The 27708-nt window shown below is 38.0% G+C and overlaps 2 protein-coding genes across 5 annotated transcripts in view; one reads left to right on the top strand and one right to left on the bottom strand.

The window, feature by feature from the left end:
- CCDC68 (coiled-coil domain containing 68) overlaps window positions 1–8753 on the top strand; it is a 56595-nt gene extending 47842 nt beyond the window's left edge. The window contains exons 11-12 of the mRNA XM_027576803.1: window positions 5570–5646; window positions 8139–8753. Of these exons, the coding sequence (XP_027432604.1) occupies window positions 5570–5646; window positions 8139–8196 (135 nt within the window). The 3' untranslated portion in view covers window positions 8197–8753. The remainder of the gene's footprint in view (window positions 1–5569; window positions 5647–8138) is intronic.
- A 7394-nt stretch (window positions 8754–16147) lies between these two features.
- Window positions 16148–27708, bottom strand: part of RAB27B (RAB27B, member RAS oncogene family) — a 140976-nt gene continuing 129415 nt past the window's right edge. For all 4 annotated transcript variants that reach the window (XM_027577369.1, XM_027577370.1, XM_027577368.1 and 1 more), the window contains 3 exons: window positions 27131–27234; window positions 23842–23965; window positions 16148–22755 (listed from right to left, as the gene is read on the bottom strand). In XM_027577369.1, the coding sequence (XP_027433170.1) occupies window positions 22566–22755; window positions 23842–23965; window positions 27131–27234 (418 nt within the window). In that variant the 3' untranslated portion in view covers window positions 16148–22565. The remainder of the gene's footprint in view (window positions 22756–23841; window positions 23966–27130; window positions 27235–27708) is intronic.

The following is a 27708-nucleotide window of genomic DNA, read 5'->3' as shown; positions in this document are numbered from 1 at the left end:
AACTTCTTGGTTAATTGTAGACTCTCTGCAGTGATGTGCAAACACCACTCAATACTATCTCAGATTCTCTGTACATAGCTCGATTCAAGCCTCTATTTTTTAATGTGTTCTTTCATAAAAGAGTCTTCAAACTATAGCAGTATCTGACGAATATCTTTGTATTCTCAAAATTTCTTATCTTCGGTAAATAAATCTTTTCCTTCACAGCAAGGAGTTTTACAATGACCATTTCAGCTTTAAAAAAAGTCCAAGCCGCCTCAATTTAATTGATTCATCAAATAGTTTTGTGTGTTTATGATGTACCGGGAAATGTTTCCAATGCTGGGTATGTGGGTAATGCCCAGAACAGACTGTCCCCGATCTCCTCTAGCTTACTAATTGAAGATACAGATAATAAACACATAAACAAGTAAATAAACAATTTAATAAGGGAGGGACAAGTACTCTGAAAAGTGTAGAATGTGACAATGGATAGTTGTAGAGTGATGGGAGTCAGGAAGGGCATCTTTGAACCTGTGATATTTTACCAGGTACTTGAATTTGGTGAGTGTTTGAGCCATGGTTAGCCTATTTCTAGTCTGGTCCTAATCAGTGCTTTATTATGAAGTTCTTAAACTGGGGTGATTTATGCAGGGATATACTATCTTGCACTGCAAATATAAGACCACTGCCTATTTTGGAATCCATTAAATCACAGGGTGAATTGATTCCATTTATGATAAATGGTCACCCAAGCTTGAACAACCCATTTAAACACATCACCTGTGTTTCTAAACCACACAGACAGCATCATCCATACCAAAAACATTCATCTCTTTTTAGGCATTCTACATGCTTCATTTTATTTAGTCTTCAAGATTACTCTTGGAGAAAATTATCTATTACATTTTGTAAGTGATTAAACTGAGATCCAGAGAAGTTAAGAAACTTGTTCAAAATCACTCATTTGAGTCTTATTGTCTTGGAAGCACAGGCTCCCGTCCTCCCATCACCACCACAAAATCTGTTCATTGGAGTGATTAAATAAGTGTGTGTTGGGGGGAGTAAGTGTGTATGTGCATGTGCATATATGTGTGTGTGTGTGTGTGAAATACATGTGTGTGCATACAATATGTATTTAGAAATGAAGAGTTATTAAATTTGCCTGACCATTTACATTGATTTTAGTCATTTTCACAGTTACTATATTACAGTGTTTTCCAGTTTCCAGTGTTTTGAGGCATAGTAACAAATACTTTTTTTCTGTGGCTCCCTTTCTATCCTAGCAGGGTTTTTTTTTTCCCCCTCTCCAGAAGGGAGACGTATTCACTCATATAACTCTATCCTTTAAAACAACAACAACCTTAAAGTTTTTAAAACTTTTAAAAATATCACTGGAAGATTTCTGCTTAACTCTACCAAAATTATATACTCTTCTTTCTATTTTTGCCATATCTTTATCACCTTCATTTTCATCTCTGACATTCGTCTCACATCTCATGCGTTTCTAGCTTCCTCACTAATGATGGGCTGATATGGAAATACGTCTTCAGAAATTCCTCCATTTTCTAAACATTGAAGATTATCTTGTTTTATATACTCACCGTGATCCCTAAAATTTAACAAGAATGTATTGATAGAAAGGATGCAAAAAGTAGGTTCTTTTGGAAAACTGCGTCAATAAACTGTCCTTGGACAGTCATCGTAATGGCAGACGTATTCTGGTCAGTGATTTGTAGTTTTGTAAAGTAATGATGTAATAAAACTCATGGATATGGCTGTTCTAATGAAAGGAAAAACTATGAAAATGAATCAAAAATAAATACCTAAATCTAGCAGCTGAAATAAATCAGCATGGACGTTGAGATAAATGAACATAAAGACAGTCTAACATGATAACTCTTATGCTTTTGTATTGTTTGATACTCAGCAACTTGAGAAACTAGGAGTTTGTTTTGGAAAAACTCCCAATAGCCTTTACGCAATTGTCCAGCCTGGATTATTTTTATTCCCATATTTGTTGTCATCAGGATGTTATGATTCATATCGCTTCCTAACTTGTAGAGTATTGTATAGAGACGGGTTTTTCTCAGGAACATACTTGGCCTGTGATATGTGCCTACACTTGTTTGGAGTGCATATTAGCTTTATCTCCATTACGCAAGGAACATCTTTATTATCAATTTATCAAATGTGAAGTACATTTCCTGTGTGAGACTTAAGTGCTTGACTCTTGAAACATCACAGCGTAAAGATCACTGTGTGTGAAGATTTTTGCTCCATTTTTTAAGTTATTATGCAGCATAGATGCTGAAGGATAAGAAGGGGCAAAATCCACATCTTGTCTCTGGTTTCCCTACTCCGGTAGTTCTTCTTCTTCTTTTTTTTTTTTAAGATTTTATTTATTTATTTGACAGAGAGAGACACAGTGAGAGAGGGAACACAAGCAGGGGGAGTGGGAGAGGGAGAAGCAGGCTTCCCGCCAAGCAGGGAGCCCGATGCGGGGCTCCATCCCAGGACCCCCGGGATCATGACCTGAGCCGAAGGCAGACGCTTAATGACTGGGTATTTCTTCATCTTAGTGGCACATCAGAATCACCTGTGGAGTCTTGAAAACTTTTTTTTTTTTAAAGATTTTATTATTTTATCTTAGAGAAAGTGGAGGAGGGCAGAGGTCTCAAGCAGATTCTCAGCTGAGCATGGAGCCAGAAGCAGGGCTCAGTCCCACAACCCGGTGTTGATCTGTGCTGAAACCAAGAGTCAGAGGCTTAACAGACTGAGCCGCCCAGGTGCTCCATGAGTCTTGAAAACTCTTGAACCCAGACTACAACCAAGTTAAATAGAATCTCTGGGGTGAGGTTCTAACATGAGTAGATTTTAAATCTCCCCAGATAGGGACGCCTGGGTGGCTCAGTCTGTTAAGCGTCTGCCTTCGGCTCGGGTCATGATCCCAGGGTCCTGAGAGCAAGTCCTGCATTGGGCTCCTTGCTCAGCAGGAAACCTGCTTCTCCATCTCCCTCTACTGCTCCCCCTGCTTGTGCACACACTCTCTCTCTCTCTCTGACAAATAAATAAATAAAATCTTTAAAAAAAAAAAAGAAGCTTTAATCTTCCCAGGTAATTCCGATATAAAACCAGCACTTTAGTCCAGTGGTTCTCAAATGTGAGTTGTCAGAATCATCTGGTGAGCTTCTTAAAACACATCCCTTGGCCACCCTGTGTTTCTCAGTAGGTCTCGCTGTAGACTGAGGATCTGTAGTTCTAGAAGATTCCCGGGTGATGCTGATATTGCTGACATCCCGAGATTACACTTTAAGGACTGTTGTTTTTTTTTTTAAGATTTTATTTATTTATTTGAGAGAGAGAGAATGAGAGACAGAGAGCACGAGGGGAAAGAGGGTCAGAGGGAGAAGCAGACTCCCTGCTGAGCAGGGAGCCCGATGTGGGACTTGATCCCGGGACTCCAGGATCATGACCTGAGCCGAAGGCAGTCGCTTAACCCACTGAGCCACCCAGGTGCCCTAAGGACTGTTGCCTTAGTCTTTTCCCCCCTTCTTTTCCACCTATGCCATTTCACTTTGTTTTCGAGGTCCAGGTGAAATCTCCTTGTGTATGAAAATGTTACAAAATTATTCTAGTCACACTGATTTCTGTTATACTTTTTATGTAGTAACTAATTACCTACTGCCTATGGCATCTCCTGAACCGCCTTTATTTATTTATATTTTTTAATGTTCACGTGTTTGTTTTATCACCCCCACTATACATGCATCCTGTGTGCTGGAGAGAGAGATCCACGTTTTCCTGTGCTGCTTCACATTTACTCTGCTCCCGGCTTGGTGCCATAGACATGGCAGAGACTGACTGACTGGATGGATGGATGGATGGTTGCAGTAGATTAATTGTGGATTAATTACCTGACAGTTTCCTTTTTTCTGTTTCATGTTTATCAGATCTGAAGTCCCTGTAGAAATCGTTGACTCTCTATGTCCTCCTGGGGCTCGCCATTTACTTATTTGTAATATAAGGAGGCTGGGCTAATTCCTATGGTTACAGAAAAATAATTCCTATGGTTACACAAAAATAGCATAGGATTTGGAGTCAGGCCTGCAGAAAGCCTGCACATTTATACAGAATGGGTGATCAGAAACAAGTTACCCAAACAATTTGAGCTTTGCCGGCCTTATTTCTTTAATATGCGTAAGAGTAAAAGTCATCAAAGAAAAGATGTATGGAAAGCACCTGGCAAAGGTCTTGACATTTGCTAGGCACTCATAATTATGAACTCTCTTGCTTCCATCAAAATTCTAACATCTGTTTCCCCAAACCATGCACTTTGGTGTTGGCTTACTTCAAACCATCAGGTGGACTTTTAGGAAATACGTTTTAAACTTCAATTTTATGACTCTTTATTTAATGCCTTAGTTTCCTACTAGGGATCAGAGCTGGTGTGTTACTGTCCTTTGTAGGCCAAAGCTCCACCTGTCAGCCTCCCACCCAGCTACCTTCCAGTCCCAGCCCCTGCTATTCTGGTGTATCCTTCAAACAACTCTGACCTGCCACTGCGGCCCGCTGACAAGTCCACCCTGGGCATGATGCTTTGCTGTTTTAAGTCTCATGTTCCAGATCTGTGAAATTTGTGCTTGGTGTGGCCACGCTGTAGAGGAAGCATTGGCTCTGGACCGGGAGGACCCCACTCTGAACCTGAGTTCTGCCATGAACAAGATGTTGGGCACTTAAGCTCTTTGGATCTCAGTCTTTAGCTATAAAAATGGTACTTGGACCAGAAAATCATAACCAACTGTCTTTAAGTCTTAAAATCCTTGCCAAACACTGAGCTAAGTACATATTAATATCTCATTTCAGAACCTGTGAAGAAGAGACTGTGATTCTAGCATACAGATGAGGAAATTGGGTGCAGAGAGGTTAAGTAACTGAGGTCACGTAGCTACTGAGTGGCTAGGATTTGTACCTGAGAACTTAAACTCTTTCCTTCCTTATTATCAGCCATTGCATTATTTCCTAGAATTATGAGAGTGCTCCCAGATTTAAAATATTATGATCATATGAGATTGTTTCTTCCAACAACTAATACATGATAGGCAAGATGTGTATCATTTACCACTAGCATAGAGAACAAGAAATTTAGGCTTCAGTGAGAAAATTGAGGCTAAAAATGCCATGAACTATAAAGAATTGATGGTGCTTATTTTCATGGAGTTTATAATCAAGAGATTGCACAAGAACGACAAACTTGTAATCAATATCATGGGTGTCTTTAACAAGGTTCTTTAATGAAGTTATTTTATGAACTTTGCATCTGTCTATGTAAAATCGAACATAGTTCAGCTGTTAAATTTCAGAAGCTCACGTAGACTACTCCACTCTTATGCACTTTTCCAGGTGTGTCTGTAATTTCAGAGATAATAGGGACTCTCAACTGGCTGCATTCTGTGTTCTAATAGAGTGACTGAAACAACGAGCTTACTGCCAAGGAATGATGTAGGTGGTGGGTTGATCAGAAGCATTAAGCATGTGGTTAATAAATGTGCTACGTATGTAATCTCTGCACATTTTTTTTCAACTTTAGAATAAAGAACTAAAAACCAAGGTGGCGCTTTGGTCTGAAACGCCTAGGACAACAGTATCTAAGGCTGTCTCTACAAGGTAAGGTTTTCCTTCCCCCACCGCCATCTGCCTTCACAGCTTCTGTTGGACATTCATTCATGAATGTTGACGTTTATCCCACTTGAGAAATATTCCAATCTATTAATACTTATGTAGTAATCATTGGTTTACTGTTTCCCAGTTCTTGAGAAGAAGACCTGTGTTATTTGTTCATCATTGAGCCTAACATAGAAATACTTACTGAATAAATGAGTGAATAAATTTAGGTATCTTTTCTTGCTTTGTGCCATAAAATAAGCCTAGTCTTGCTTCAACACTTTCTCCAAGCAGCACACATCATTTCTTCTCTGTTGTCCTTGTTTCTCCATTTACTCCTGTGTTCTATAGCATTGATGAGCATATTAATTATAAATTGTTTGTATTTATTTAAATGTCCACATCTGTATCTCAAACCAGGTAGATTGTCAATGTCAAGAAGGCAGGAATAGTTCCTTGTATTTCACTTTATTTCCTGCATTGCTAAGGGCAAGTGTCTTCAGTAACTACCTAATAATGACTGAATCAAGCAATGACAATGGCCCACGACAGCAATCAAAATGATGGTTGAAACCATCAAAGTCACTTTCTAATGGTGACAGAATCTGAAATGACAAGTTGTAAAAAAAAAAAAAGACCTCTGGGCTCAAATCTTATTTCCATAATACTCTATGAAATTATCACTTAAAAGAAAACATAGTCTGTAATTACATGAATCATTTAAAAAGTGATTAAAAACTTCCTGTTCTAGCAGCTTTTGAATTTCCCAGTCTAGTCCCTCTAGGGCAAAAGCCTGTTTTCTGCAACTCACCTCGGCACAGTGCCTGAGGTAGAAAATCAGGCCTGCTGTGATCAGCCTCAGTTCAGGAAATCAGGTAGATCCATCTTCCTCTTCAGAATTCCCTGCAGCCTTGCTTCACTTTGCTAACGATGTATGTAATTAGAGACGAGATGAAGCCATTCTGAATCAAGGCTTCTAGAATCCTTGGGCTCCCAGAGGCTAAGTTATCAACTTTTTGGCCACTGGCCCTGCAGCTTCCAATAAAGAAAAGAAACTAAGCCCCAGAAAGATTAAAGGAGGAAGTGAATACCCACGATTCAGAAGCAGTGAGAGTAGTCACTTAAGTGGGGGAAGAAATGGAAGAGTCCAGAATAGAAGGGCAAGCATGACTTCCCAAGGGAAAGGAAGGGGATTGCTTTGTTGTTCCCTTACCAGATACCAGTCCCCTTAGGGTGGTAGGGCATAGTGGCCCTCCTCAGCTGTTTTGATCCTGTAGGGAGTGCAGCCAGAGTGGAGTAGAGGAGGGAGAGTCTGGTTGTCTCTAGATTGTAACTACTCCAGTGTGGAATGCAGAAACTCTAGCCCGTGCAGAGGGAAGGTGCTGGAGAGAATGACTTCTACCGCCAATTCTTTAGCTGTAGTAAATTAATTGTTCAGGTCTTTTAGTTTTAAAGATAGTTTTTCTTCCTATGACTTGGTAGATCTCATCTTTGTAAGATAAAATATGGCCAATTGGCTGCTTTGAGAATGTAAGCAGTAGTATGATTAGGGAAGTCTGGGTTCGCCCATAGGCAATGGAATTATAACTCAAGGGAGAGACTGGATTAGAAAAGTAGCTGGTAAAGGGGAAAATAATCATGTACATTTAAAGATTAATCCAGGCAAATTTCTTTAATCACCCATAAAATGTAGCTCTATATCTCTAAGTACTACAAAGCAAGGTGTTTCCCTTGAGCATTAGAACATAGAGATATTTCTTGAACACCGGAAGAAGTGTTTGCTGGAGATTCGGGGTCATGTTCTTAGACAACAACAACAGAACACACATAGAAGCCTGTGTGTGTGTGTGTACACTTACATATACATACATGTATATTTTATTTTTTTTTAAAGATTTTATTTATTTATTTGAGAGAATGAGAGAGAGCATGAAAGGGAAGAGGGTCAGAGGGAGAAGCAGACTCCTTGCCGAGCAGGGAGCCCGATGAGGGACTCGATCCCGGGACTCCGGGATCATGACCTGAGCCGAAGGCAGTCACTTAACCAACTGAGCCACCCAGGCGCCCCATACATGTATATTTTAAATACGAGAATCACACATTGAGGAGAGAAGTTCAGACTGAGAAGCCCACAGAACTACAGTGTCCTAGCAGAAGGGTTGATTTGCTTCCTGTCTCCAAGTCACTCCAGTGCACGTCTTCACTCTGTGGAATGGCAGACACAGGCTCTCTCTCTCCCCTCCCCTCACTCTTCCTCACTCTTGTCCTACTACAACTAGTTGAATTGACATAAGTTTGACGCTTCCACATGTGATTCTAGTATGTCTCATGGGAAATTAGAGTCAACCAATTAACCACCGTATCTCTTAGGTTAAAGCAATTAGTGCAAACTGGGTAGTAGAGCGGTGGTGGAGATGGTAATCATGGTGATACAGCACTTACGTTACGAAAATTTAATGTGCTCAATTTCAATAATGGTATGGTCTTTTCTACAGTGAATTGAAGACTGTCGACACTACGCCCTATTTGATGTTGATTAGGCTCCGGAAATGAGCTGACTGGCTGAAGATCTGAATGAGAAAGATTGCTACGTGGGTCTTATTTATTCCTTGAAACACAGCCTAAACTTGCATGTTGAAATGGCTCAATGCCAGCATTCAATGTATACATCAACAGCTTTGCAGGAAGACGACATTCCAGAAAATCAAACGAATATATATTCAAGGGAAGGAACTCTTTCTTCAGAACTTAATGAAATGGGTGAAGAGACCAGGGGCTTTCAATGGAAAATGAGTTTTGCTTTAAATTTAAAGATCTGAATCTTTCTTGCAGATTTTTGCTGAAGGGAGTGGTTTAAGGTTGTTGACAGTGACTTTTTGATAGTGGTTTTTATGTATATAAATGGAAGAGTGTATGTGTAAATGATATATTTTAAAGTTCACTTTGGATAATTAAAAAAAATATCTAACATGAATTTATAAATTCACCTCCTGACCCAGTGTTCATGGGAGAGTTACTGTATTATGGGCGGGAGAAGGAGTAGGTTCTGTTTAGCTAATTCCCCAACCCACATAACCCTCCAAAGCTGAGAATCATGGCGTCTCACCACACCTGAGGAACCCATTATTCTTCAGTTGGGATTGAAAATTGGTTGCTAGAGACAACCCACAAATAAGCACAAAGAAATGGAGCTTGTGGCTCTCTCTGGCTTCGTGACTAATTTTCTTAGATTCATTATATTATCTGCGACGATCTTTGGAGAGAATAGAAACACAGTGCTATCAGCTCACACCTTCATAAACATGCTGTCTGCAGCCAGGAAGACTCTGACTTCATGAATTGGAATTAAATGTCCAGTGCTTTGGTGAGAGCGTATTTACATTTTGATATGGGCATTCATCACAGGTGGAGTCTGGGATTGCTGTGAGGAAAACCAGACTCTGATTTGCAGAAATGCAAACATGTTGACCCTCCAGAAGAGAACACACTTCAACTAAAGGAATAATGGGCAGCCTTAGCCCCAATGAAGGCTGAATTACTTGTAAGCCTTTTGATGGTCCTCTCAGGTGTAGGACTGTAAACATTTTCTCAGGAAAGATGCTGGAAACCTTTCAATGTGGAATGTGAAATAGCAGTGTTATCTATGAAATATTTAAAAATACATACAAATGAGATAAGTAATGTATTTATAAATTCATCAAAGTACTGTAATCCTTGGGGCACCTGGGTGGCTCAGTCGGTTAAGCATCTGCTTTTGGCTTGGGTCATGATCTCAGGGTCCTGGGATTGAGTCCCGCATCAGGCTCCCCGCTCAGCGGGGAGTCTGCTTCTTCCTCTGTCCTCTGCCTCCTCCCCACTGCTCATACTGTCTCTCCCTCTCTCTCAAATAAGTAAAATATTTTTTAAAAAGTACTGTAATCCTTGAAATGTTGCATAATTGTATGTGTGCATTTCATGCTTCACGTTTTTATTGCTTGCTAGTTTTTCAAATGTAGTTACCAAATAACATCTATGGCACAGTTCCTATACCAGGAACAATTCTAAGTACTTTACCTGTGTTAATTACTTTAATCTTCCCAACAGGCCTCAAAAGTAGGTCATATTATTACTCCCATCTTCTAGGGGTGGATACTGTGAGGTCCAGGACTTTTCCCTGCTGCTAATGATGGAGCAAGGATTGGGACCTCTGACTTGGCTATCAATAGTCCTTCTGTCTGCTCACTTGGTGGTCTGAGATATTTCCACAATTTAGAAATACCTCTTTTCGTTCCTTTTAAAACACAGCTTCCTTGTTGGCTATGTGCATTATCCCATGAATGACACTCAGAAATAACCCTGACTCATAAAGTAAATATTTTGCTACAATGAAGTTGGCCTTTCACCTGTTGGATTACCCTCGTGCAAACTTAATTCAGAAAAACTTCCCTGCTAAAACTCTTCAAATTCTACATTTATTATCATGACCCTTATGCCACATGGAAGATTTTTTGGTAGTATATTTTCGGCACATTTGTAGAGAGATTGGGATCATGAACTCTGTCAAGCATTTGCAGTGTGGTAGGCAAATTCGCCTTTCACCTGGAGACTACTTAGGGTTCATTTTACACCCCAATCACCATGCAGGTTGGTAATAAATGTGAGAGTTTGGAATGGATCCATCTAACTGAGCTAACAACTAGAATGATTCCCATTAGCATAATGTATTCTAGAGTCAAAAGTGGGAAGACACTGTTGGATTTAATTTAGGTTTAACTCTGCTCACTTTTGAATATGGAAGTATACTGGACATGATACAGCTAGGACCAGGTCATGTGCTCTCCACATTCACCCTGGAATTGCCTTTGGATTTCCTGAGAATAAGAACAAGCAGTTTCAGAAGCTTAAGAAGGTCCGGACTCTTCAAATACAAAAGTATGTTTTTAGTAGCATCAGCAATATCATTTATTTGTCATATGTGGATCATGTCCTATATCTTTATTGTTTCAGCTTTTATGATTTGGAATGTTTTTTGAATAAATATTTCTGAGCGATGAAACAAATGATCATAGTGGAGAATAAAAAGCATTAACCTAAAAGTAGTACCACAAGAGAAATACAGGAAAAGAAACACCAGTTTAGTTGTAGTCTAAATAATTGTCCTTATAATTATACTAATCAAGATATTAAATAAGAAGGTCTGAGGTGGACCTTGAAGTGCATACAGGAAGGTGGAAAATAAAAAGAAACTTTGTTTCACTTTGATTACATACTATTACAAATTATCATTAAATGTTTAAGCAACAACAAAATGTCTAAACAATTGGTATAATACATATATCTTTTGAATAATTGCTTATGGTATGCCTTACAATAAAGAAATTTATATCATTTTATTTTTTATTTTTACATGAAAATTATTATGCATAAGGGAATTAAGTCATTTTTATTTGATTGTTCATGACAATATAACCCATAGTAAATGGATTGTTTTTGCCAGTGAACAGATACTTAGATAGCTCCCTGAATTTTCCGTTAATTTTCCCTGGATCCAAATTAATGGAAAAAGTAATCTATTAAGTTTTTATTCTGAATTTGAAAAAATAATGGCATTATTATAAAATTAAGAACAAACACATCTCTCAAACATTTTATTTCTTTATTTTGAAAATATTTACCTCTCCTCTGAGCTGGGAATAATTATAGAATCCTATCAATATTGAAGTAGGAACCCAATCCATCAGGAACTGAAAATTCCTCACTAATGTTAGCATTATCATTCCCGCCCCCCACTTCCTCCCTTCTGTACTTCCTTCCTTCTTTTATTTTTTTAGTGGGAAATATTCAAGATGCAATAAAGATTTAAATAACATATTTAATTGCTGAAGTATATACTTATAAGTGTTAAAAATTGAACTAGAATTACAGAAAGTTGGGATTTATCCTAAGCATGCAAGATTGTTTTATCATTCGAAAATCAATGTAATTAACCATATATACATAATAAAGAAAAGCCATATAATTGTTTTAGTAAGTGAAGGAAAGTATTTGATAAAATTCAGCACTCATTCATAATAAAAACTCAGCAATCTGGGAATACAAAATTTTATCATTCTGATAAAGAGCATTTACAAAAAAGCCTTCAATCAATATAACTAATGATGAAAGACTAATGCTAAGATGCTTGCTCTCACCACTTAAACATTTACTGTAAGTCCTAGCCATTAGAATGTCAAGAAAAAGAAAAAGGAAGAAAAGGCATACAGATTGGAAAGGAAAAGTAAAACTGTCTAATGTTGTTCATATAATTGTTGATGCAGAAAACTTCAATGAATCTACCAAACAGCTACTAGAACTAATGAGCAAAATCAACAAGGTCACAGATCACAAAGTTAAAATAGAAAACCCAACATAACAGTTTGGTATTGGTGAAAACATAGACAAATATATAAGTGAATGGAAAGGAGAATCCATAAATAGAGCCATCTATGTGATTGATTTTTGGCAAAGGTGTCAAGGCCATCAAAAGGACACAGGAAATTCTTCTAAATAGTGCTGAAAATACTACAAGTTTTGTATGTGAAAAAAAATTAGCATCAATTCTTATCTCACACAATATATAATAATTCACCTGAAATGGACAATATACCTAAATGTAAAGCTAAAACTATAAAATGTCTAGAAGATAAGGTAAGCAAGATACTTAAATAGCACACAAAGAGCACATCATAAAAGAAAAAAATTGATAATTGGACTTGATTAAAATTCAAATACTTTGCTTTTTGAAAGATACCACTACACAAATTTTAAAAAGCAACTTACAGAATGGGTGAAAATATTCACATGTATAGGATTTGTATTCCGAATATATAAAGAACTTTTAAAACATAATGAGAAGACAAACCAATAAAAAATACTGGCAAAAATGTTTGGAGAGTCACTTCATAAAACAAGATAGACAAATTACAAATACACACATGAAAAGATGCTTCATCCATTTAGTTATCAGGGGAATGCAAATGAAAATCCCTAAGAAATAAGCACCGAACACACCTAATTAGAATAGCTAAAATAAAAAGCCTGGCCTTACTGAGTGTGTGGAACAACCAAATCATAGGCTAAAGGTGAGAATACAAATATGGCATAAGCACTTTGGGAAACAGGTTGTTTCTTTAAAAGTTAAATATACACCTGCCACATGACCTAGCCACTCCATTCTTCAGTTTGTTGCTGCTGTTGTTTTGTTTTTTTACCAAGAGAAACAACAGCTTCTGTCCACATAACAATGTGTATCTGAATTTTCATGGCAACTTTGTTTGTAATAGCCAAAAACTGAAAACAAAACAGATGTCCATCAACAGGTGAACAGGTAAACAAAATGCGGTACATCCATACTTGAGGATATAACTCAATAAAAAGAAACAAAAAGCACAAACAAATATATACAACAATGGATAATCATTATCCGTAGTGAAAGAATCTAGAGGAAAAAGAGAGGACATAATGTGTGATTCCACAGGGTCAGAGAGCAAATCAGTATTTGCCTGGGGACACGAGAAGAGAGAAGAGTGCATGGGAGTACAGAGAAACATAGGGGGGGAACAGAAATGTCCAGTGTGTTGATATTGGTGATGGCATGGATGTGTTCCATGACAAAATCAATACCTTGTACAGTTTAAATATTTACTTCAATAAAGTAGTAAAAAATTTTTTTAAGTTAACACTATGTTATTCTCTAGCCACCCAATCAGGTTCTCACATAAGATTCATTCATTTTTTTTTTTGTCTTTCAACAAATATTTATTGAGTGCCCTCTATTTGCCAGGCACTGTTCTAAATGCCAGGGGTATGATGGTGGAGAAAGAAAAGGGAATGCCCTTTGTCAGGGGAGAATGAAAATTCTCTATCTTCATGTAAATATATTCTAGGGACAGAAAACAGATAATAAAGTCAGAGACGTCCCACGGACTGTGAAGAAAAATAAAGCCAAACACAGGGGTCAGGAGTTACCAGGGGGGAAGGGTTGTGGTTGCAATTTTAAACTGGGTGATCATTTTAAACGTGGTAACTATGGATTGGTAATTTAAAGAGGATAGTCACTTTATTTTTTTTAAGATTTTATTTATTCATTTGTCAAAGAGAAAGCACAAGCGGGGGGTGGGGGCAGCAGGCAGAGGGAGAAGCAGACTCCCCGCTGAGCAAGGAGTCCGATGTGGGACTCGATCCCAGGACCCCGGGATCATGACCTGAGCCGAAGGCAGATGCTTAACTGACTGAGCCACCCAGGTGCCCCAGGATAGTTATTTTAAATAAGACCTCACTCTTTAAAGGTAACATTTAAGCATAGACAGAAAGAAGGCTAGGAAAGTGACCAAAGGTGGTGTTATTTGGTGGAGGAGGGGTCCAGGAAGAGGCAGGCACAGGTGAGCGGGCTCCAGAGGACAGGCAGACCAGGTGTGTCCCCGAAGAGCCGGGACATCAGTGCAGCTGGACTGGCAGGTGAAGAATAAGTCCTAATATTGTCTAAACCATTTTCCATGCAACATATTCTTTTACGTTTCCTTTGTATAAATCATTCCTTTTATTTGAATAATAAATTATCCTTCCAGTTCTTTGAATTCTGAGCAGTGGTAAGCTAATGACTTCTAGGAATCTGTATCTCGGTTCCTGTTTGTCTATTTTCCTAACATACTGACAAAGCCCATGTTTTCTGGAAGGTACAGTGAAGGGAAAACTGCTCTTAAAAGGTTCAGCTGAGTGGTCTTGATTTTGACTTTACACTCTTTTTTTTTTAAGATTTTTTTTATTTTTATTTATTTGACAGAGAGACACAGCGAGAGAGGGAACACAAGCAGGGGGAGTGGGAGAGGGAGAAGCAGGCTTCCCACTGAGCAGGGAGCCCGATGTGGGGCTCGATCCCAGGACCCTGGGATCATGACCTGAGCCGAAGGCAGACACTTAATGACTGAGCCACCCAGGCGTCCCTTGACTTTACACTCTGCCTAGAGGACTCATGAGGAACTGCTTTTGGAAGTCAAGTGAGGAGAGGGTCCAGGAAGTTAGGTAATGTGTATTCATAATCCAATAATTAACTAGCACGACTCCAAATCCTCCTTCTGCTTCATTTTTTTCATCAGTGAATGAGTCATGATATTAATTTCTCTGGAGAATCAAGCAAACAGATTGAAGTTGTCCGCTATCAACCTCACTGCTGTTTTTTTTTTTTTTTAATCTTTTTGGTAAGGAAGAGTCATTTTCTCAGAGACCTACAAAAATGATTTAAAGCTTTGATAATTTCAACAATCTGATTATTATCAAAAAACATTTCTAATACCTATACTATCACCTTAGTCAAATTATAATTTGCGTGTTGGCTTTGTAAAGCATAATATAAGTCACCTAAATGAGTTTCTAACAGAAGAGCAATGCTTACGGTCTTAGAATTAGAATTTTATTTATTTTTTAAAAAGATTTCTTTATCTGAGAGCGAGAGATAGAATGAGCAGGGGAAGTGGCAGAGCAAAAGGGGAAGGAGACTCCCCACTGAGCACGGAACCTAACGTGGGGCTCCATCCCAGGACACTGGTCATGACCGGAGCCAAAACCAAGTGTGGGACACTTAACCAACTGAGCCACCCAGGCGCCCCTAGAATTAGAATTTTATATTAGAAATGAAATTGTCCTTGGTATGAGAGAGTGAATAATCCAAATAGCTTACAGACAGTTTTTTAAAAGAGCTCTCTTTTCCTCATTAAAGACAATGAATGTCAAGATCAACTTTCCCTCCCTCAATATGGAGCATGCTATGACTGTTTAAAAATCCTATAAAACCCCATTAGGAAAAGCAAGTCCTTAATGACTTGTCATAAATTTTTTTTAAGATTTTATTTATTTATTTGACAGAGAGAGAGAGACAGTGAGAGAGGGAACACAGCAGGGGGAGTGGGAGAGGGAGAAGCAGGCTTCCCACTGAGCAGGGAGACAGATGTGGGGCTCGATCCCAGGACCCTGGGATCATGACCTGAGCTGAAGGCAGATGCCCAATGACTGAGCCACCCAGGTGACCCTCTTGTCATAAATTATTTAAGAGGAACCCAGGGGGCAAAGGTTCTGTCTATGTGAAACTGCATTATTGCTACCAGGGAGTAAAGTTGAAAGCACGGTGCCAAGGATTTATTTGCTTGCAGTGGGAGAGTTGTTTATCTTTAAATTAAAAACTCATCATTATCTTGGCAAAGACTATCTAAGTAACATATGGAGTGACAGCAACTCTGGGAAAAAGGCAGCCTTTGCAAAGGAATATTTAAAAGGAAGCTGTATGGTTGTGGTCTTGAATTGGCCTTGAACATCAGTCCTTTCACCAGTCTGGGACTAAGGAAGTTACCATCACTTGCCTCAGCATTTTATTATGGGGAAGAAAAAGGTTATAATATACTGAGGTGCTTATGTATCATAGAATATTTTAACATGTGAACTGCTAATTTTATACATGTATCCTTCAAAATTATTGGAATATTTTCCTTGCACAGTCCAGTCTTTAAGCCAATAATAAATGAAAAATTTTAGAGAGATGGATAAAAATCACTTGCCTAATCCAAATCACTTATTTCCTAGTTCCTAAGGGACACCATTTTAAATGTGAAACGAGTTCCATGTTGAAACCAATTTAGCATTCAACTTCAGCACAGAAACAGGTTTGCTTTGAGCACACAAAATAATTGATAAAAATGCATTTTTATTCTTGAAAAATGTGCAGAAACAATCACTGAATACAGTTCGCCACCATAGTATTCAACCCAGACACCACAAAATCATTGGATGCTATGATTTCTGAAGCCACTAGAACTTTGGTACAACAAAATAATGATCCAGCAGTGTTTGTCAGGCACCACAGTCTACTCAGGGGCACATAGAATAAAAACTCTATGTTTAAGGTTTTAATTTACATTCATAGCACTAGACAAAACAGATCTGTGGAGATGACAGACAAAACAATCAAAAGTGCTTAGCCTAAAAATGAGAATAATATCACTTAAAGGTAGACTGTTGGAATACAGTGAAGCACTTCAGTGTTACGTTAGAACATTGTCTATTTTTAACACATTAAGCAAGATAACTTATTTCTCTTAGGTAATTTCAGATGCAGTCAGTATCTTTTACAAGGCGATGGACACAAAAGCCCTACTTGTACAAGGAGGATTTGACCATGTTGTAATATACTATCTAGAATGCAATTGGACTCCTTGGAAGAAATACCAGATGACATACAAAGTGAAATAGAACTCATATTTTTCAGTAACTTCAGATATATTAAACATTTTCAATCAAATACAATGACCTCAAGTTGCTAACCATTGATTGCTTCCAATACCCACTATTAAAATTAGTGTTTTGCCCCTGCTATGTCATTTCTCCTTATAAGTGGTTTAAATTACTGTAATTTTTTATTATTCTTAGCTTGTGATAATAGTGCCTGTTTATGAAATGGAACATAATTTACAAACCAATTTCTTAGATTCTCCTTTGAGCCTGACATGAACCCCATGGGGCACACAAGGTTTATACACTCCAAATGAGAAGAAGCCACCAAGATACTTAATGACATACTCATGGTCCCCAAATTGTTCTTTTTGGCCACTTTCCTTCCTATAAATACTAAGCTTCCTCTCAAAGAGCATTTGGAAAAATAACCTGGAGAATAAAAAAGTAACTATAAGAATATGTTAATACTTTACTAAGGACAGACACCATTTTGATGTTCCAGCAGACATATGGACAAGAGCCATTGATTAAATAAGGAATCCATTAGGTTAAAGACAGACAGACATGCTTGCTTCTACAAAATTTGCTAATGATGCTTAAAGACTAAATCAGCTGAGGGATATTAGCCATGATTTCCATGACCTGTTGGAAAGAAAAGGAACTGGGAAACAAATTCAAATGACTCAATCCAAAGATGATTCCTTTGTATATTTTTTTCTTCAAAAGCTGACACCCTTTTAAATAACCCCACCATTTTGTTGCTAATGTTTTTGCTTGTTTTTTGTTCTCTGTATATAGGAAGCTAGAAAATATCTCAACCACACACTGTTGGTAAAAAGAGATCTGCTGAGAAGCATCTTTGTGATTCTACTCCTTGAAAAATTAGTCAAAGTGCAATTTATGAGAAAATTAAATTCAGATAGAGCAAACAAAATGTTTCAAAGTCTTCCACATTTTGCTGACACTAATGAAATATTTGGTGTTTAAATGTTTTTATTAGCTTAGTTCTAAGGGTATAAACTTCCACTTGATGGATAAAAATTAGCCTTGGATCTAGTTACAAAAACTCTTCTTGTTACTAATTCTTTTTCGTTTTCTACTTAAAAATCAACCTCAAAATACATGGTCTTCTCTGTGTTCTGCAATACTTAAGAACACTATTCAGACTACGTTGAACTCTAGCCTCTCTTTATAGTTCTTCCTTAATAATGTCATCATGATTGGGTCTCCACCCAAGAATTCTAAGGCAATAAATTCCTAAAATTCCCTAGATTTCTAACAATGATTTTTATCAGTCCTACTTTATGAGACAAATATCTTCATGGGTTTATAAAGCATTGAAACAATAGTCATCTCAGAGAATACTCTATTTCTACTTGCCATGTTTAAGATCTCAGCACTCTCCCCAGAAATAAGTTTATATTAATATTGGTCAAAGAGCAAGAAGAAAATACAGTTCTTGGTGAATTTTCATACAGCTTTTGCAAATATAGACAGCATCTTGGCATCTTTAAAGATAAAATATTCATATACACTAGCCTTTTTTTGATGCTTTAGAGCTTGGTGGTACAGGGTGAAAAACTTTTCCATCCCTTTGGCTAACATCAGCTCTCAGATCTCTCTTTCAAAGAGTTAAGCATCTTAGGAAACCAAAAACTTCAGTATTATCTCTTTACAGTTTAAGTTTGAGATTATAACTCCAAGATTCTTTATGGATGAGAATTTTCCCTCAGTGTTTTAGTATGGTACACACTGAGGAAAGCATATGTACCCTTTCTTAAAGTGAACAGAGATACAGAACAGTGAATAATTTTGTGTCATGGACACCGGTTCCAGGTTTCCACTATACCTAGTTATTCACTATTACACATATTGCTTCTCTTTCTAGCTGATGAGTGTATATATGAGCTTCATTAGATTTGTTGATTTCCAGTCGATTCAATTTATAGTTTATAGCATATTTTGGCTGTTGTTAATCTATTGTTTGATATAGCCACGTACTTCTCTATGGTCAAGCTTCTCTTTCTTACAAAGGAGATAAGAAAGGTCTGATTAAAACTCTTGCCCAGCTGATTTTACCTGTACAGGTTGGCAGAGAATAACGTATGCTAGAAGCATAACAAAGACACCCACTGATACATAGAATGGACCATCTGGTGAAAAACAACAGATGAAATATTTACTTTAGAAAATGCTGGTTTTGAATTTTTTGCAATGTATACCTGATACTATGGAAATGATAGCAAATCAACTCAAGTGGTAACTTGCAAGAATTCTAAAACTTGTGTTGAGACCCACAAGCTCAATTCTTAGCATTTTGCATTTTCTCTGCCAATTCATGACTTGCGACCCTCCTCATACCAAGACAAACATGTTTTCTCAGCTATTTTTTGATACATTTTTCAAAGGGCTTTTCTTCTTTTGTATCAAAAGGTAACCTTGTACCTACTCACAGTTGAATCTCAAGCAATGCCCACTCCCACTCTGTGAGAAGCTTGGGGCGCCTGGGTGGCTCAGTCGGTTAAGCGACCGCCTTCAGCTCAGGTCATGATCCTGGGGTCCTGGGATCGAGCCCCACATCGGGCTCCCTACTCGGCGGGAGGCCTGCTTCCCCCTCCCCCGCTCCCACTGCTTATGTTCCTGCTCTCGCTGTGTGTGTGTCTCTCGCTCTGTCAATTAAATAAATAGAATCTTTAAAAAAAAAGAGAGAGAGAGATGCTTAGGAAACCAGGAGACGGTGGTAATCACCTAATAACATCCTGTCCCCTTGCTGAAGATATCAGAATGCCTTTAGCTGCATTAGTGTCTCGGCGAGGGCTTCCTCAAAGATGATATAATAGGAAATGAGCTATGTGGTTAGAGACAAATTTGGTCATAGAAGTATTTGAGGCACTGTTAGAGCAATGTAAACATCAAACTAGTGTAAGCACTCCAGAAATGATTTCTATATCGGAAAGGAATTTCATGCACATTTTAAATATTTCCCCCAAATACAATATGGTTTACCAAAACATTTGGGAGGTAACAAGTAACAGGATACATCTTGGCTAAAATACATGCTGTTTTGGGTTAAAGGAGGTATGCAATTCTTTAAAGCAGTCTGTATACTTCATGTTCCCAAATCAATTTGAGACTGTAAAATGAATTATATAATAATTAATTCTGAAATAATAAGTGAAGGAATTTCCAGGAACGGTGACATAGAATTTGGGATCAGATGTCAAACTTGACAGAGAAAATATTTTCTTAGATCAAGTATTTATTTATAAGTAGAATACTGTTTTAAATTAGTTTTCTTGTCTTCTTTAAATTTCATTCCTCTTGAGATTGTTGCCCAATAATTGTTATTTTTATAGGCAGAGTTCTATAATTATAGGCATCAGCCTCTGCTTCATGCTACAGCTATCAAATAATGATCTTAAAATAGACCCTGAAATAAATGCTCGTTGAATAACTAGCAATGACAAAATCTTGGCAAAAGTCAGTCAATCATATAACTGGAAAAAGAGTAGAAACAAAAAAACCCAAATCCAAAACAGAATACCTTTAGGATTTCATAAAGGCTAAACATTCTGTAGCATGGGAATGCCAGAGACATCACAATTTGAATCCAAAGGAGAGTTGGTAAAATAACCATAGAAGTTTACCAAATTTTGCCACAGCAATGATTATATTGTTTCTGCTCACTTTTCTTTCAGTCAAAACATCTTAGGTGTTAGCTAATAGATTTCTATCTTCATGGCTCAGGCACTGAAGTCATGAAGCACATCGTAGAGAAAAACAGCAGTGGAGGGAATACCCAAGCATGATGGATCCTAGAGGCTGGCATTATGCTTCCGAAGTCAGAGGATCCAAGCAGTTCACACTGAGAATTTTGCAAGAACATTTTAGACAATCCCTTGGATCTGTGTTCCTAATATGGATTCTATACCAGACGTAGACTGTAGAGAGAGGTTTGGGGGGATGGATAGGGGGGCTGAGATTTAGGGTTTCTAATGTTCGTAATTTAAAAATATGCCTAGAGTATGGAAGAATGAAGTTTAATTGGCAAAATTTTATAGGAAGAACCATCTTATCATGATAAAAAGAGAAAACTTGAAGCATGATGCCTTTGTTAATGATAAAACTGAAATATTTAAATAATAGTTTAATAGGAGTTGCTTATGCTTATCAAAAACTAAGATAAAAAATGTAACATCACTTTAGACAAAATAATAAGAATAAGCGAATGGAAAATCCTTTTGTAATGATTTTTAAAAAGAAAAGGCAGTTTTATATGAAAAAATAAAGTGATTAACCAAAATTTTAGAGAGAAAAGACACAGCTCCACTCCTGCCCTATCCCCAAATATAGTTCAAATGTGGGTATTCTGCCTTAGGCAAATGAAAACAAATGTGAAATACGCTGTAATATGGCATGAGGTATCATCAAATTTTATGTGATGAATGACATGAAAACTCAAGAGTGACCATAAAATCAATCCATCATCCTGAAGTTGATCTACAAAGTGACACACCTGTATTTCTGCAATTGATTCAAAGTCAGGGGTGGGTATGGAGGGTAGAAGTGTCATTTAGTTTCCAGTGTTTTTGTAAATTAAAAAGAAACCCACAATTATTCATAACTTTTTGTTTTCATATCACTGACATATTTTATCTAAAAACAATTAAGCTAAACAGTTTTTCTTGACTGCATTTTTAAAGACATAGTTAATAAATGACAATCTTTAATTTCTCCTTGTGACCATTTACTAAGAAAATGAAATGTGAAACTGAACACTGAACTGATTTCCAAAATTTTGTTTGGAAAGGGAAACCTCTGGAGACTCTCTTAATCCCAACTGATAATGTCAACTTCTAACTGGTTCAAGTGAAATTTGACTAAATGATTCTTCCAGACATCTGTAACAGACACATTTAATTTCATTTGTCCAAATGCCATATTTTCATACTTTCATTTTTCTCCTAGGGCATTTCTCTTGTACTTTGTTGTTTACAGTCCGGTTCTTGTCTATCTGCCATTTATTAAGAATATAAAAATGACATTAATATACAATCTCCCCCATTTTAACAGAAGTCTGACTCACAATCTCATAATCTTACCAGTACTTGAGTCACCCTAGGACAGCTTATTGGGTGTACATAGTAATGTCATTACTAATGATCCATTTAGAATTCTTTATTGTATCCTCAATTTTAGCTAATATGTTCTCCCAATGCAAAACTAAAAGTACAAATCAAACTCTATATAAGAAGTAAATCCAATCTTTAAAAAAAAAATTGTCTTTCTATATTCTCCCTTTAGTGGCCTATCCCTTTTCCCCATGTGACATGGTCATTTTTGTTCTGATTTAAAACTCACTGATATCATCTTGAATACTTTCTTATATACTCATGTTCTTCATAAAAAACAACAACAACAACAACAACAACAACAAATTGAGCATCCATGACCATGAGATCACATTAGGAAATCTCTGATCTTGTTTGGAGGGCGCCTCAGAGACAACTGGTCAATTCTTTTGAACACTGTTGATATTCTGGTCTCTCAAAATAGATTTTTCTGGAAGAAAAAGAAAAACATGCCATTATGCATGGTCTACTCACAAGAATTTTGTGGTTTGTCGCTGTTTTTTGGAAGTAATATTTGGGTGGGGTTTTTGATGATCAGTTCCTACGTAGGGTCTAGCAACCGCATTTCTTCTCTGCTGGTTTTTCCCCATCTAGCTTTCCAGAGTCTCCACCATTGACAGTGTCGGGGACCTGTGTCTTCTCTACACACTGTTCCATTCGCTTCATGATTAAGTCCAGGAGGGTTTCCACAGCTTTCTCCACATTCTGGCCAGTCGCGGCACTCGTTTCAAAATATGGTATGCTTGCATCAAAGAGAGGACACATATTTTTGAGAGGAAGAAATCAGAAAAGACACAACAAGATGTACAAATGAGTAACACAGGCAAAAACATGGCTGGCTGAGAGGTGGTGAGATAATCACGGTTTTGCCCACTGAGTTGGAAAGCATCTTGTTTTTTCACAGTGAGTAAAAATTGATGGGCTGCTTTCTCGTATGAGTATAACCGATTTTATGGACAGGGAAACGGATACAGGAGGTACTTAGGAATTTGAAGCTAAGGCATTATCATCATTTCACACACAAAAAAATTAAGAGGGTAGAAATACCTAAACTAGTGATAAATCTTACCATTAAAATATCACTTCCCTTCTAATCAATTATCTGGAAATTCGACTTAGAAATTAAGCAGGCACTGAATAGGAGATACATGTAAATAAATAGTCTATATATGGAATCAAAAGTTACACATTTTTAAAGCTCTCAAGGAAAAGTCTTCCATAAGAAATTGGCAGGTATGATGAAACTGCTTTAAATTTAAAGTCTGTGTTGGAAGTCAACTTATCATTGTAGGGGGGTATTTAATTTTTTTTTTTTTTTTTTAATCTGCCACTTAGGCTCAGCTAGGATGAGGATTGCAGTATCATGTCCTGGTCAGGTGTTACTTCTTAGAGTTTTACAGCTCATAGTGGAAAGGCAGTAAACTATCATGTTGAAGATCATGAGCTCTGATCTCAGACTGCCTGGGTTGAATTCAAGCTCTGCTACTTACCAGCCAAATGGCCTCCCATCAGTTACTTAATCCTTCTATGCCTCAACTCTTCATATATAAAATGGGATGACTCTAGATCCCCTATGTATGATTATGAGGGGTTAAATGAGTTCAAGTCTAAGGAAAATTGTCAGCACATAAGTACTCAGCAAACATTAGCTGCTATTACTAGTAAGGACTTGATTTAAAAGATCACATACATTCCCCTGGAAGATCTTTTTCATTCATGGGCCATTACTGATTCAAGGGGATTCCTCCCAGTATCAACCTCATGTTCCTGCTCCATTACTAAGCAGCAGTGTGCAAGGTCAGATGACATCTCCCTGTCAATGACTTACCCGTATTTGTCAGCCAGGTCCCGGGCTTGCCTTTCATTGACTTCCCTCTGGTCTGGCAGGTCTGCCTTGTTGCCAATTAATACTATATCTGGATTTTCACAATAAGCATTTGCTTGCAGTTGGCCTTAGGAAGAAAGCAGATGGACCCAGCACGTTAGTTATAAACAAGTAATGTCAAATGACTGCTCATACTTTGAGTTCCTTTTCTTTTTTTCATACTTCAAATTCCTAGTTTAATTGTTCACCTCCAGCTTGGCTACTCGCTAGTTATATCATATTAGCCAAGTTACTTCACTTTACACAACTGCAGCTTCCTCATCTATAAAATGAATGAGGATGATGCCTCAAAAATTGCAGATTGTGAATATAAATAATGATTGATATGAAGCACCTAGACGATCACCCTTCAGTGCTCTTGAATACCTGGGGACATGTCCTCCAAGATGGACATACTGCTTCAGACTATTTGTTCCTCAAATATAAGTAGAGATAATAGAACAGGAATTTTAAGTGTGTAAGTTTGCTCTTTCCTTTAAGAGGCTGCTACATTTTTTTTTTAAGTGGGCGCCACACCCAACATGGAGCCCAATGCAGGGCTTGAACTCATGAACCTGAGATCAAGACCTGAGCTGAGATCAAGGGTCAGATCTTAACTGACTGAGCCAACCAGGTGCCCCACAGCGGCTACATTTCTATCTCCTGAAGTCCAAGGTGAAGACCTATTAGAATAGAATGTTTCCGAACCACCACAAATTTATGCAGAAACAATTTTAAGACAGGTGATTGTTTTTCTTTTTCTCCAGGATACACTGTGCAAAAGAGAGAAGAAAGATGGAGAGAAGGTGGGAGGGACGGAAGGAAAGAAGGAAGGATGAAGAAGGGTTGGGGAGGGAGGGAGGGAACAAGGAAGGAAGGAAGGAAAGGAAGGAAACGAGATGAAATCTGTCAACCCACGTTTTTGAAGTTACGGGGATTACTTTAATTTCTATTTCAAGGCATGCTGTATGCAACTTTGCTGAGGAAGAAGATCAGGCTTACCCTTTAACACTGATTATTTGGGTTTTAAAAATTGAAGTGTTATGAGACATGCCAATGAATTATCTTAAATCCCAATAGTATTCTTCTGGATCTTTTTTTAAATAAGGAAGAATTTTATCTGCTTTGAAAAAGGATGAACAAATCATTCTCTGAAAGAATCTAATAATCTTATTATCTCTTTATCTCCTCAGAATCTAATAATACCCCCAAAATTTAGAGAAAGAAATACAATACTAAGAGGAAATAGAGACAAATCCTAGGATAAACACTCAGTTGGAGAAGCAATGAAGGAAGTCAGAATTTGTTGGTATTTGTCCCCATGGTAGCAACTGTATTATTGAACTCACTTTTAAAGCAGTTATATGTATTAATTATAAATATATAATAATAAGAAATACATATTTTTTGAGTATCTATTCTGTGCCAGACACTAATCCCAGCTTTGGGCTATTGCGATGGAACAAAGCCAGCAAAGTCTGTACTTTCATAGAGCTCACATTCTAGTGGCAGAGAGTCAAAAGGACAAGTAAGCAAAGAAATACGTAATATGTCAGGTGGTGGCAGTGATAAAAGGGAATATAAAGTGTACTGAGGAGCTACAAAGTAGTGAAGCATACTAGTTTATTTTTTAAAGATTTTATTTATTTCAGAGAAAGTGTGCATGCACGCACGCACAAACAGTGGGGAGGGGCAAAGGGAGAGGGAGAAGCGGACACCCCACTGAGCCTGATGTGGGACTCGATCCCACGACCTGGGATCATGACCTGAGCGGAAGGCAGATGCTTAACGGACGGAGCCAGCCAGGCGCCCTGAAGCATACTAGTTTAGACAGGTGGTCAGGGAAGGCTTCTTCCAAGAGAGAAAGTTTGAACAAACCCTTGAAGGAAGTGAGAGAACTGTCACACTCCATAAATGGGAGAAGAGAGATCGAGGCAGAGAAAATCAGAATGTACAAAAGCCACAAAGTAGGGAATGTGCCTTTTGTCCTGGGAACAGCAGGAGAGACGTTTGGCAGGAGGCCAGCGAGCTGGGACAGATTAAGAGTAAATTACACAGGAATCTAAGGCCTTATCACCAAGGCCTTACAGGTGAGTGGAGGATTCTAGATTTTATTCCAAGTGAGTTGGGAGGTCCCAGAGGGACTTTGAGCAGGGGAATAACGTGATCCAGTGTTGTTTTTTTTTTAAAGGTTTATTTATTTATTTGAGGGAGAGAGAGAAAGAGCGGGGGGGGAGGGGCAGAAGGAGAGAGAATCTTAAGCAGACTCCCCACTGAGCGAGGAGCCTGACTCGGGGTTCAATCCCATGACCCCGAGATTATGACCTGAACTGAAATCAAGAGTCGGATGTCCAACCGACTGAGCCACCCCGGTGCCCCAGTACAATCCGATTTTTAAAAAATATCCCCCTGGCCACAGACAGCCCCAACAAATCTAGAAATGACAAGCCTATCACCAGTCCATAGGACTGCTTGTATATCCCGTTAGGATCAAAATTTTTTATTATAATAAAAATGCAAATAAAGTATTCCCTTTAGTGCTACATCAATTTTTAGAAAACGAAAATCAAATACTACTTTCCTATGCTGACATAGATCAATCTGTCTTCAATAACTGATTAGGCTACTGTTAACTTATGTCTAAATTGTACAGATTTTTCATTTTAAGTCTTCCTTACATTTGAACATTTTTTTCCAAAAAAGTAAAATTTCAATGTGAGCTGATTGACACACTGCACCTTATCTTCATGTGGCTGGTCTGCTCTGGAGCAGTTTCTCAACAAATTAACCATCCATTAATTCATCTATTAGTTAACCAGTATGCAAGGGCATACATTTCTAGGGGCCAATGTACCCTCTCAGAAAACACTGTTGCTTTTCTCTCTCTCCTTTCCAGATTAGATGTGGTAGCTCACATATTTGTAAGAAGTCCTTTAAGACTTACTGGATAAATGGAATTAATAGCCTTTCAACTGTGATAATAAAGACCTTGAATATTATATATTATTATATATATAGGCTGTGAGAGCTATGCAGGCTTCTTCTAAGAGTGCCAAAGGAAGGTATGATCCCAAGCCACCTTCGGTGAGCCACCTATAGTCCATCACTTTGAAGGTGACACAGGAAATGCTAAACTCATGGATTCCCAAGGTTAATCTGGGGAACCCAATCTGGTTTCATGTTGGGAGGCAAAGAAGCAAATAGTGCTGTTGGGGCCCAAAGTGGCCAATGCAAGTGACTTGGTCCCACTTACTCATCCAGTTTCTGACATTTAAGAAGCTCTGTTGACTGGTGAGGTCAAACATTAATAAGAAACCCATGGCATCTCTGAAAAATGCAGTGGTGAGGCTCCGGAATCTGCCAAGAAAGCACAGTGGACAGTTCTGGAAGTTAGCCCATAAACATATGATGATAGTACACACAACACCATTTCCCTTTGAAATGTGAAATCCCCATGGCATCCCTTATGGATTTTCCTATAGAATAAGAGAGTGGGCAAAAAGATTGCTGAAGGATCATGGAAGGGCATCTGGTTGTAGACATTTCTTAGGACCACATCCTGGCTTTATGGCCTATAGCACTTATGCACACAGAGTTTGTAACATTCAATCACATGATGGCTTACACAGCCCCTTGGACTCTTCCTCTTGTTGGCTCACAGATATCTTGTGGTCCACAATCATGATGGAAGCCACTTTCAAATGGGGACTTTAACTTATATTTTTCAATCTCCCTTGTCTGTGCCTAGAAGAAAGCTTGGCATTTAGTAGCCTAAAAATGAATGCCCGTGATTACGTGCAGAAAACCACAACTTGTTAGCAACTGAAACTG

This window comes from Zalophus californianus, chromosome 14 (genome assembly GCF_009762305.2).
Source record: "Zalophus californianus isolate mZalCal1 chromosome 14, mZalCal1.pri.v2, whole genome shotgun sequence".
Classification (NCBI taxonomy): domain Eukaryota; kingdom Metazoa; phylum Chordata; class Mammalia; order Carnivora; family Otariidae; genus Zalophus; species Zalophus californianus.
This window is presented reverse-complemented; position numbering and strand designations above follow the sequence as displayed.